The sequence below is a fragment of the Pristiophorus japonicus genome, chromosome 14 (genome assembly GCF_044704955.1).
Source record: "Pristiophorus japonicus isolate sPriJap1 chromosome 14, sPriJap1.hap1, whole genome shotgun sequence".
In the NCBI taxonomy this organism is placed as follows: domain Eukaryota; kingdom Metazoa; phylum Chordata; class Chondrichthyes; family Pristiophoridae; genus Pristiophorus; species Pristiophorus japonicus.
The window spans coordinates 15,793,420-15,806,321 of record NC_091990.1 but is presented as its reverse complement, the minus strand read 5'-3'; the positions used below and the strand labels follow the sequence as shown (position 1 = coordinate 15,806,321).

Sequence of the window (12,902 nt, the reverse complement as noted above, 5' to 3'; positions counted from 1 at the left end):
CCTCCTTGTTACTGATTTGCCAAAATGTGAAGACAATCTTTTGCTATTTACCCACTCAGAACTTTATGAAAATGTCTCTAATTTCCTCCTTTTAACCTTGTCTATACCTTTTTGGATGAGGGGAAGAGTTCATTCCAAGTATCATTCTAGTGAATCTTTATATCCTTTTTGTGAGTAGCATCTTTTCTATAATGGATACAACACTCCCAATAGAAGCCTAAAAAATAGCTTGTAGAAAATCAAAATCTCTTCCTTATTTTTATATTCAGTATCTGCATGTGTAAAACCCAGTTTCATTTGCCTGTTTTATGCCCTTCCTTTACTCTTGCCTTTTTAAAATCTACGTCCCTAGATCTCTGTTCCTTCACTTTGTTAAAAATCTTGCTTTTAGGGTTTACAATCCTTAAAATGTAACACTTTATATTTTTCTGCATATGTGTTCAAGTTCATGTACGTTGTTGGTGTAGTCAGACGTTAAACACACTGACACTATGAGTAAAATAGTTTGCAGCTGCTGCCTCATGGCCAGCTAATAAACTATTCATGCTTTAGTCTTGAAAAGAAGTGCTTATCCAAAAAATTATTATATACATACACAAAATATCACTGACTCAAGCCTATTCTCAAGGTGAGAAGGCATCCTTACAGCTGTGCATCCATTGCCACCAAATCAGTTATCCAGTGACCATTCTTGTTGTACAAACAAATAATGCAGGATGACGCCTATAACTGGTTTGCCCATGTCTTTTATTTTCATAAATTCATGTTAATGTCTCATATGTCAATAGATGCAGTGTTGCTGTCAAAAGAAAATTTTGGACAGCAATGGTAGGATATAATAGTGTCCTGAAATCCCTTGGACTGAATACTGTTGATCTCCACTGCTTGACAAATTACATCCTATGTGTCTGTGACTCTGGTAAACTATCCCTCCTCATCCTCTCAACCTGTCTGCAGCCTTTGACATGGGTGACCATGCCATCCTCCTCCAACGCCTCTCCTCTGTCATCCAGCTGGGTGGGACTGCCCTTGCCTGGTTCCATTCTTATCTAGCCGGTCATAACCAGAGAATCACCTGCAATGGCTTCTCTTCCTGCTCCTGTGCCGTTACTTCTGGAATTCCCCCAAGGATCTATCCTTGGCCTCCTCCTCCTATTTCTCAGCTATGTGCTCAGTCACATCATCCCAAAACACGACATCGGGTTCCACATGTACGAAGCTGACTCCCAGCTGTACCTCACCACCACCTTTCTCAACACCTCCACTGTCTCTGATTTTTCACACTGCTTATCCGATTTTAGATGAGCAGAAATTTCCTCCTAATTAAACATTGAGAAGACCGATGCCATTGTCTTCGGTCCCCACCACAAACTCATTCCCTCGCCATAGACTCCATCCTCTGCCTGACAGCTGTCTGAGGCTGAACCAGACCGTTCGCAATCCTGGCGTCATAGTTAACCCCGAGGTGAGCTTCTGACCATCTACCTGCTGTGTCACAAAGACCGCATACTTTCACCTCTAACATCGCCTAACTCCGCCCTGCCTCAGCTCAACTGCTACTGAAACCCTCATCCATACCTTTTGGTTATCTTTTTTTATTCGTTCATGGGATGTGGGCGTCGCTGGTAATGCCAGCATTTATTGCCCTGAGACTTGAGTATTCCAATGCTCTTCTGGCTGGCAATCTTCCACCCTACATATAAACTTGAGCTCCTCCAAATATTCAGTGCCTGTACCCTAACTTGCACCAAGTTCCCTTCACTCATCACCTCATACTCGCTGACCTCCCGGTTCGGCAACGTCCTGATTTTAAAGAAATTCTCATCCTTGTTTTCCAATCCTTCCATGGCTTATCTCCTTCCTATCTCTGTGACCTCCTCCCGCCCTACAGTCCTCTGATATCTGTGCTCCTCTACTTCTGGCCTCTTGCACATTCCTGATTTTCATCGCTCCACTATGCGATCACCTGCCAAGGCCCTAAACTCTGGAATTCCAGGCCTAAACTTCCCAGCTCTCCAGCTCTCTACCTCCCTCTCCTTTTTAAGACGTTGCTTAAACCCATCTCTGTGACCAAGCTTTTGGTCCCCTGTCCTGATATATCCTTGTGTGACTCGGTGTCAAATTTAGTTAAATTTGATAATGCTCCTGTGACGCGCCTTGGGACATTTTGCTCTGTTAAAGGTGCTACGAAAATAGTTGTTGACTCATGACTGCTGCAAAAGATCACTTTTTTAAAATTCTAGTTGTGGCATCCTTCAGCTAGATGAATTTAGGCAAGTCCCCATCTTTTCTTCCTTGTCTCAGAACTTGGTAACATTTTGTTTTTATCCTTGCTACAATAAAATATTTTTATCTTGCAATGGCAAACCATTCTGTGCCTGTAAACCACTGAAGATGTGCCTGAGGCAGTAACATTCACATTTCATGTGTGGATCCCCTAGATGTGGTCTGTTTTAGCTAATGGGTAAGAAACCTGACTGGTTTGTCCCATGTCATAAACCTAGGGATGTGCTAGACAGAATTTTACACATGGATAGAACGGCAAAATACAGTCAGTAGCACAGAATATCACAGGGCAAAAATGCAAATGTTTTAAAATCATAGCCACCTTGTCTTGAGCAGATTGCTTAGCAGCTTCAAGAAAATCCCAAGTGATAATCCCAGTGTGTTGCCCAAGGGCCCAGGCACTGTCTATTTCAAGTCATTCCTTTATTGAGAAATACCTTCTGTATTAAGGGAATTAACCCAGCATTCATAAAGCTCTGGTGGAACAAGCAACAGGGGAAATATACAAAGTCACTGAATCCTCATCACATTCACCCCAGTGCTCAATACTTTGTTTTTCTGCACAGCCGTAGTATGATTTTGTATGTTTAAACAAAAGTTATGTAACTTTTTTTTTTTGCATGGAAAATGGCCACTTTGGTAGCCTTGTTTTCATTCAGGAGAGTTGTTGAAACAAAAATGTTGGTAACTATATTTTTTCCTTCCTTCTAATTTGCTCCCCTCAAGGTAACGACATAAATTAACTAACACTGACCACCATTTTTAATAGCAACTTGTGATGAACTGTGGAATAGACCTGTTATTCTCTGGGAATGATATATTTCATTCCCTTTGTATTTAATAAAATAGCATTATCATGCTGTCACTAAGATTTCAGTCAAGTGTAATGGATATGTAAAAAAAATTGTACTGTGGACTTAAATTGTTAATAGCACCTGGCAATATAATTTAAAATTTTTTATTTAACATTGTGGTAAAGAAATAGTGATTTCATTGGCAAATTAATTTCAATATAGATAAGTGTGAGGTTTTACATTTTGGTAGGAAGGATGAGGTCATGTACTGCTTGGATAATAAGAGTCTAAATGGGGTAGAGTCAAGAGGATCTTGGGTACAAATAAACACATCACAAAGTAGTGACACAGGTTATTATGGGCAGGATAAAAGCAAACCAAGCACTGAAGATTCATTTCTAGAGGGATAGAATTGAAAGCAAGAATTTAAACTTGTATCAAACCTTAGTTAGACCACACTTGGAGTACTGTGAACAGTTCTGGTCTCCACATTGTAAAAATGATATCTGGGCACTGGTGAAGGTGAAAAATAGATTTACAAGGATGATACCAGAACATGAGGACATGCCTATCGGGACAGGCTGGGGCTCTTTCTCAAGAAACAAGAAGCCTGAGGGGTGACCTAATAGCGGTCTTTAAAATTGTGAAGGGGTTTGATACTTCTGCAAGCAGGCATATTGTCAGTCTAAACTGTTAATACACTTAGAATGCATTAAATCTACCCAGTTGTAATTGTTTAATAAATTATAGCCCAGCCACTGCATACAAGGTGTTTTATCTCCTTTCTTGATGTGAGCCTTAAATGAATGGATTAAATAATGGCTTTGAAACAGAAAACAGAGGATACGAGTTAAGCAAAGTTGTCGGAGTGGCAGAAAGTGGCAAGTGGTGTACTGCAGGAATCTGCATTGGAACCACTGTTCTTTACCTTTTACATAAATGCTTTGGACACCAGAATTTGAGGGATGGTGCTGAAATTTGCAGATGATCCTAAATTGGAACTGCATCAAAATACACGATGAACACGCTGAGTCTCTTTTTTTTTTTTCTCTAGGGGTGCTCAGAGGCCAGCTCTTTAGCTCAGGATTTTCAGTTACTCAGCCGGCCTAGCACCCTGAGAGAGGTGTGGAACGCCTGCTTTAACGCTCCATTCCACAATCGGGGCCCAGCTGATGAATTTTGAGCCTGCAGGCTTAAACCATTTCCCGACGCAAAAATTACCATCCCCCCCACTATTCACGCCCTAATTAACCCCCAACCAAATTTCCACCCCATAGTGTTTCTGTTGCGTCCCGAGATACTCTAATAATGACTCCACGAGGCAGTGTGTTGCACTTGAACTGTAGTGACCTCAATCCTTTATTTGCTAACTCCAGAGTGAGGATCACACCTGGTGGCCTGCCTTTTATATTAGGCCAGGCACACCTGTACAAGTAACCTGCAAGTCTCCCACTGCTGTGCCCTCTGGTGACACACCTTGTGATGGTACCAACAGTAGCCATGTAGGATACGTGACAGTTTCCACTTGTGGGGAAGAGAAAAACTAAAGGCCATTAATATAAGATAGTCACTAAAAAATCAAATATGAAATTCAGAAGGAACTTCATCACACAGAGAGTGATGAAAATGTGAAGCTCGCTAGCACAAGGAGTGGTTCAAGCAAACAAAATGGATACATTTTAAGGGGAGGCTAAATAAGCATGTGATGGAGAAGGGAATAGAGGGTTATGCTGATAGTTAATGAGGAAGGATGGGAGGAGGTTCGAATGCAGCATAAATGCCGGTATGGCCTGTTTCTGTGTTGTATATCCGATGTAATAAACAGCCTTGCGGAGTGGACTGATAAATGGCAAATAAAATTTAATAGTGAAATGTGAGGTGGTTCATTTTGGTAGGAGTAATAAGGTGGTCACATTCCTTAGAAGATAAGAAACCAAATGAGGTAGAGGAGCAAAGGGATCTGGGAATACTCAAATAAATTGATAAATTTGACCCAAGTCATCTAATTTTTGTCTGCAGTGTTTCTTCATCTACTCTACATGGAATTGCTTCAAATTTATTAAGGAATTGGAACAGGAACACAGCCTAGTGGACACACTCCTTGATCTTCGTTCTCGGGTAAGGTCCTGCCATTCGTCAAGGTTCTCATGGCTTGATGATCAATGAGCAGGAAATAGATGAGTACATCAAATATGTTGCCTTCCTTCATTGGGGTATGATCAGTTGATGTACATCCTAAACAAACTCTTTGAGCTACCTCAAAGTATGTGCTCAGCACATTCCAATAATATTGCCATTGGGAGCTGAGCATATGGAGATTGTGGCTATGAACCCATGTCCATGGCACAGCACACTGGTGCCTTCTATCTGAACTCCCACCGAATGGCTGGCTGAATAATTTTGAATATCTTTTAGCTTTATAACCACAAAAATAGGACTTTTCACCCAGACTCTGTTTTAAATGATTTCTAACACTGTTTGTTTATTTGTTATTTAGGACAAACGTGATAATGGCTGATGTTTTGTGATGGTCTATAAATATTTTAAAATTAAAGTTCATTGTACGTTTGTGCTAGACGTTAAGCATTAGAAAAGCACAGTGTTGGTTAGTATGGGTTTGCAAAGCTACAGTGATGTTCAACAATACAAAAGCAAAATACTGCGGATGCTAGAATTCTGAAATAAAAACAAACTGCTGGAAATACTGAGGATGTCGGGCAGCATCTGTGGAGAGAAACAGTTAATGTTTCAGGCGATGATCAACGAGGCTGATTTTGCTTTGCACTTTACTCTGTCTCAGCAGTGCAGTTAATATATTCTAAAATTTCAGGTCCTCGCTTGTGCAAAGGGTAAACTGTAGGAGCAGAAGGGAGAGTTATTACATGTATTGGCTAGAATTTCCTAACGACCCACCAGAGCCCGATTTCCGCCCAAACGAACACTAAGATTCCGAAGATTATCGCCAGCGAAAACTTCCGCCCAGCGAGAAAAATGGGCATTGCACCCCGAAAAAGTGGAATTTAGGGTCGATTGGGCGGTTCTTAAAGAAAATTGGGCGATTTAATTTTTTAAATTCACTAAAAATTTACCCTGCAGCAGCGGGTTGGGTCTAGGAGGCGAAAAATACGAAAAACATTTTTTCAAAAACAGAACATAAAAACATTCTCGGGACCCTTTTAACTTAAATCACCAAGATACTCATCTACTCCCCATCTCTGCTGATTCTCATGGACGTTTTTTTTTAATACTTGCCTACGGGTCACCGCTGAGCCTAATATTGCGCCATGGCGATCTGTGAATGCTGCATGCCGGCAGTCTGCTCCCAAGCGGTACCTCAAAACTGCCGGCGTAACTTAGTTGGGCAATTTCTGCCAACCCAGTTATCACCCAAATTGGCCATACCGCCCAGAAACCAGGAGGTGAGCCAATGCAATTTCTAGCCCAATGAAACTAGTAAAGATTGTACAAGTTGAACCTCCCTTATCCGGAACTCCCTTATTCAGAACCACCCCTCGTCTGGAAGCTTTCAATTGTAATAATCCTGAAGTACAGTATTGATTTCAACAGGAAGCTCGAGATCACTTATGAGAAACTTGGATGGGAACAATTTGAGATGGCAAAATGTGTATTTAATACAGGTTTAACTTATGCATGTTGGGCATTAGAGTATAATTCCCTTGGACTAAGACATCTGCTTCCGTCTTGAATATTTAAATTGTTTTTTCTTGTCTTTTGGTTTTTCCAAATAGAGTCCAGGTGCGCATTTAAGTAAACCGAAAGATCAATAGTGAGTATAGTTGAGTATAGAGCGTTGTAAATTATCTAAATCATCTACAGAAAAAAAATCAGCTCATGAATATAGGGCAGATATGCAATTGTTCATATATTACACTGCTGTTAGTGTACCTTTACCTACTGATTTGTGCCTTTTGAGCTACATGGTCCTTTTTTTAAATGCAGTCCATATCCCATGGATATTAATTCTACAATCATTCCTTCTGGTATTTCCTCTTTGAAGAGATGTTTTAACAACCATTGTTTTTAACTAGGGCTGTAGATAGGGCTTTAAACTTTAAAAAATGGGGGCTAAGGGAAAATTTAGACACAGTATCTAAAGAGTAAGATCAATGCAATAGAGCAATGTAGTGATTTGGGTAAAAATAAGCAGTGACGGGAAGGGACAGAGAGTTTAATGGTAGCAGTGCAGCACAGAATAGGGTCAAAGCAGGGAATAATGGAAAGAAAATTAAATTAAAGTCTTATTACAAATGCTCCGTGCATTCAGATAATAAGATAGATGAACTAATGGCACAAATGGAGATAAATGGGTTTGATCTAATAGCCATTACAGAGACATGGTTGCAAGGTGACCTAGGTTGGGAATTAAATGTTTCAGGGTACTTGACATTTTGAAAAGGCAGACAGAAGGGTGATATGGGAGGTGGGGGTAGCCCTGATAAAGAATGACATAAGGACAGTAGAAAGGATGATCAGGAAGTAGAATCAGTATGGGTGGAGATGAGCAATAACAAGGAGCAGAAAACACTGGTGGGAAGAGTATATAGGCCCCTTAACAGTAGCTATACAGTTGGACAGAATATTAATCAAGAAATAGGAGGAGCTTGTAACAAAGGTAATGCAATAATCGTGGGAAACTTTAATCTTATAGACTACAAATCAAATTGGTAAAGATAGTCTGGAAGACGAGTTCATGGAATGCATTCAGGACAGTTTCCGAGAACAATACGTCATGAAACCCACCAGGAAACGGGCTATTTTAGATCATGTATTGTGTAATGAGACGGGGCTAATTAACAATCTCATAGTAAAAGATCCTCTGGGCAGAGTGATCATAATACGATAGAATTTCACATTACGTTTGAGAGTGACTTGCCCAAGTCCAAAACTAGAATTGTAAACTTAAAGCCAATTACATAGGTATGAAGGGCAAGTTGGCTAAAGTAGATTGGAAAAATAGATTAAAAGGTATGGCAATAGATGAGCAGTGGCTAGCATTTAAAGAAATATTTCATAATTCTCAACAAAAGTACATTCCATTGAGAAACAAACTCCACAGGGAAAGTGATCCATCTGTGGTTAACTAAAGAAATTAAGCAAAGCATTAGATTGAAAGGTCCCAGTGTTCTGCAGCACGTTGCAATCTTTCTCCATTTAAATAATGACTTGCTCTTCGATTATTTTTTTCTGCCGAAGTGCATAACCTCACACTTTACAACATTATACTCCATCTGCCAAATTTTTGCCTACTCACTTAGCCTGTCTATGTCCTTTTGCAGTTTTTTTTGTGTCCTCCTCATACAAAGATGGAAGGAAAAGCAATGTATCATCAGCAAACTTGGCTACGTTATCCTTGGTCCCTTCATCCAAGTCGTTAATATAGATTGTAAATAGTTGGGGTCCTAGCACTGATCCCTGCGGCACCCCACTAGTTACTGATTGCCAACCTGAGAATGAACCATTTACCCCGATTCTCTGTTTTCTGTTAGTTAGCCAATCCCCAATCCATGCTATAATATATTACTCCCAACCCTGTGAACTTTTATCTTGTGCAGTAACCGTTTATGTGACACCTTGTTAAATGCTTTCTGGAAGTCCAAATACACCACATCCACTGGTTCCCCTTTATCCACCCTGTTCGTTACATCCTCAAAGAATTCCAGCAAATTTGTCAAACATGACTTCCCCTTCATAAACCCATGCTGACTCTGCCTGACTGAATTATGCTTTTCCAAATGGGTGCCACAAGGATCAGTTCTGGAGCCTCAGCTATTTACACTCTATATTCATGACCTAGATGAAGTGACCGAGTGTAATGTATCCAAGTTTGCTGATGATGCAAAGCTAGGTGGGACAGTAAGCTGTGAGAAGAATACAAAGTGTCTGCAGAGGGATATAGATAGACTATAAATGAGTGGGCAGTAAGGTGCCAGATGGGGTATAATGTAGGGAAATGTGAGGTTATTCACTTTGGTCAGAAGAATAGAAAAACAGAATATTTTTAAAAGTGAAAAACTTTTAAATGTTGGTGTTCAGAGGGTGTTCTTGTGCACGAAACACAAAGCTAGCATGCAGGTACAGCAAGCAATAAGGAAGGCAAATGGCATGTTGTCCTTTTATTGCAAGGGGGTTGAAGTATAAGAGTAGGGAAGTCTTGCTACAATTGTACAGGGCCTTAGTGAGACCACACCTGGAGTACTGTGCATAGTTTTGGTCTCCTTATCTAAGGAAGATATACTTGCCTTTGAGGCGGTACAATGGAGGTTCACCAAGGGATTCCAGGGAGGTCGTTTTCCCCCTGGCTGGAGTGTCTAGAACTAGGGGTCACAGTCTCAGGATAAGGTGAAGGCCATTTAAGACCGAGATGAGGAGGAATTTCTTCACTTGGGGGGGGGGATTGTGAATCTTTGGAATTCTCTGCCCCAGAGGGCTGTGGATGCTGAGTCTCTGAATATATTCAAGGCTGAGATAGATAGATTTTTGGAGAGTCATGGGGAATCAAGGGATATGGAGATCGGGCGGGAATGTGGAGTTGATGTCGATCATCAGCCATAGGGCCTACTCCTGCTCCTATTTATCATTGTACATTAATGATTTAGACGAGGGGATTAAATGTAGTATCTCCAAATTTGCAGATGACACTAAGTTGGGTGGCAGTGTGAGCTGCGAGGAGGATGCTATGAGGCTGCAGAGTGACTTTGGATAGGTTGGGTGAGTGGGCAAATGCATGGCAGGTGAAGTATAATGTGGATAAATGTGAGGTTATCCACTTTGGTGGTTAAAAACAGAGAGACAGACTATTATCTGAATGATGACAGATTTGGAAAAGGGGAGGTGCAACGAGATCTGGGTGTCATGGTACATCAGTCATTGAAGGTTGGCATGCAGGTACAGCAGGCGGTTAAGAAAGCAAATGGCATGTTGGCCTTCATAGTGAGGGGATTTGAGTACAGGGGCAGGGAGGTGTTACTACAATTGTACAGGGCCTTGGTGAGGCCACACCTGGAGTATTGTGTACAGTTTCGGTCTCCTAACTTGAAGGACATTCTTGCTATTGAGGGAGTGCAGCGAAGGTTCACCAGACTGATTCCCGGGATGGCAGGACTGACATATCAAGAAAGACTGGATCAACTGGGCTTGTATTCATTGGAGTTCAGAAGAATGAGAGGGGATCTCATAGAAACGTTTAAAATTCTGACGGGTTTAGACAGGTTAGATGCAGGAAGAATGTTCCCAATGTCGGGGAAGTCCAGAACCAGGGGTCACAGTCTGAAGATAAGGGATAAGCCATTTAGGACCGAGATAAGGAGAAACTTCTTCACCCAGAGAGTGGTGAACCTGTAGAATTCTCTACCACAGAAAGTTGTTGAGGCCAATTCACTAAATATATTCAAAAAGGAGTTAGATGAAGTCCTTACTACTAGGGGGATCAAGTGGTATGATGAGAAAGCAGGAATGGGGTACTGAAGTTGCATGTTCAGCCATGAACTCATTGAGTGGCGGTGCAGGCTCGAAGGACCGAATGGCAACTCCTGCACCTATTTTCTATGTTTCTATTTCTTATGTTCTTGTGCTTTTATGAAACTTCCATTGTCCTATGCAAACACTTGAATTGAAACACTTTAACTGTATTCATATCACCTGTATAATGAAGCATTTTATTTTGAATTCAGACTCAGCCACCAGCATATGAAGATATTATGAAGTTGCCATTATATGAGGAGGTTGTAAAGAAGGCACCAGAGGAATTGCCACACAAGGAATCTCCACCATCCTACACACCAATGTAATTTACAGTAGCCTAACATGAACATTTGTATGTTCAGTACCTATCAAAATATTAGCATGCAGTATTGTACGAAGCAACATTCTATTTGCAAATTTTTTTGGAAGTCCTGTGAATGGATTTTACAACTGTAACACTTGTGATTTTTGAGGATTTTTTGTGTTGCTTGTGTAAAATGGAAATCATAATCTCAAAGCCTGCAAGAGTGAGATCATTTCAGATTCACATGGGTATTGTCTGTGGCACATTTTAAATATCCGATACTGGTTCTGATAGCTATTGGAGACAATGCTTGTGTGTTTAAATTGACCCATTTCAAGAGTTAAAAGTTAAAACTATCTAGTAGTTATGCTGAGTTCCAGGGCATGATCATCCATTCTTGGACACTGCAGGTGTATGTTGAACTATTAGATAATGAACTAGATTTTCTATTTGCTGACCATGGAATCCCTCATCACCAGGTCGTCGGGAATAAATATTAGGTAGATGATGGCTTCCAGTTTAGAATTTTTCCTTTTTTTTTAAAAACAGAAAAATTTTGCTACAAAAAGCAACAGTGCATTTACCAGCCTAAAAAGATCCATTTCCCATCATGTTTTTTCTTATCTGACTTATATTTTAAGAGCTTCACTGACATTAACATGTGCTTTTAACAATCATCAGATGATGCACAATTCTGGAACTGCTTCCTAATGGCTTGGATATTGCACACAAGCAGAGTCATTACCAACTAATTCAGCTATCTTTAAGGTTTTTAACTTTTTTCATGGATTAACCTACAATTTTTTCAAAGCTATGAAGAAGCACACAAATCAGAACTTCTAATATTATGGAGCATACTGCTTTCATCTATTGTCTCCAGTACAATTGCCCATCAGTCAGAAAGAATGTATAGGTTGATCACGCTTCCTTGCAGCATGGTTATACATACCAGCGGAAGGTGATTCACTGGGGATTAACTGTAGAAGGTTTAGGCTTCAGTGGATTTCTGTGGAAACCAGCATTCAGTATTCCAGCTGAGATGCAACAAGACAGAACCCATTTATCAGGTTGTCAAGTGGGCTCCTTGTGATGTGTGGTTCATACTAAACTGATTCTAATTACCTAGCTGAAGGTAAGCCAAGTATTGTAATCCTTTACTGTCAGTGGAAAAGCTCATCATATGTTTGAACCAGACTGAAATTAAGATTGGCTACCAAATATTTACTCTGTTGCAAACCATAGATCAGCAAGATAAAATTGGGCCGACTTCTAGATTATTGTCTAAAAATTGTCCCAGAGTAACTTATTTTCATGTAAATTGGGAGACGGAGGAAACTTTCTCTTCACGATTTCTAATGAAATCATAAACCTGTTCTTTATACATCTTTGATTTTGCCAGGAATTTAAAAAAACAGCAGAAATTCTTTCAGATTGATTTGGTCAAATCCATTTGAAAGTACTATTTATGAAAACTTTACAAACATGTTCAATGAGTATTGTGTGTTTACTGTTTTTACATTTTGAGGCATGGGATAGCTAGGAGGTTTTGGCATTCTCTGTTCCTGTTTATTACTTTAATACCCAGCCCCAGCATTTTCTGTTTCCACAATACTGCATATTTACACTGCTTGTAAGTGAATTAGTTGAGTCCATTATAAAATTTGCCATTTATCTGTGGTATAGTCCATTTGAAAAGTGGGTTAGCTTCAATGTTAGCTGTTTGCATTGCTTAAAATCTGCAGCTTGCTAGAATAAGATATGAAGCAATGAAATGGTTGACTTCTAACATCATTTAAGTGTACTTTTAAAATTTGAACAGTAAAAGTGCAACAAATAGAATGTAATCTTTGCTTGTATTTTTTAAGGTTTACAGAACATTTTGAAATCTGTGATATTCAGTTATGGCTAAACTGTGGCAAACGCAGCTGTCCTCATTTCTGTGCCATCAGTAACGTATGATTTTTTTTAAAAGCTGGTCTGCTTCTGTAAAATTAGATTATTTCCATAAATAAATTATACAAACAACATTTTGTTGA

The 12,902-nt window shown here is 40.0% G+C and overlaps 1 protein-coding gene across 2 annotated transcripts in view; it reads left to right on the top strand.

Annotated features, from left to right (window-relative positions):
• The window catches only part of LOC139279751 (lysosomal-associated transmembrane protein 4A-like), a 34,756-nt gene extending 21,863 nt beyond the window's left edge, over positions 1-12,893 (top strand). The window contains exons 6-8 of one of the 2 annotated variants that reach the window (XM_070898948.1): positions 5,100-5,198; positions 6,830-6,867; positions 10,772-10,858. In XM_070898948.1, the coding sequence (XP_070755049.1) occupies positions 5,100-5,198; positions 6,830-6,867; position 10,772 (138 nt within the window). In that variant the 3' untranslated portion in view covers positions 10,773-10,858. Of the gene's footprint in view, positions 1-5,099; positions 5,199-6,829; positions 6,868-10,771 lie in introns of both variants that reach the window. The other variant, XM_070898947.1, reaches the window with a different exon arrangement.
• The last annotated feature ends 9 nt before the right edge of the window (positions 12,894-12,902 follow it).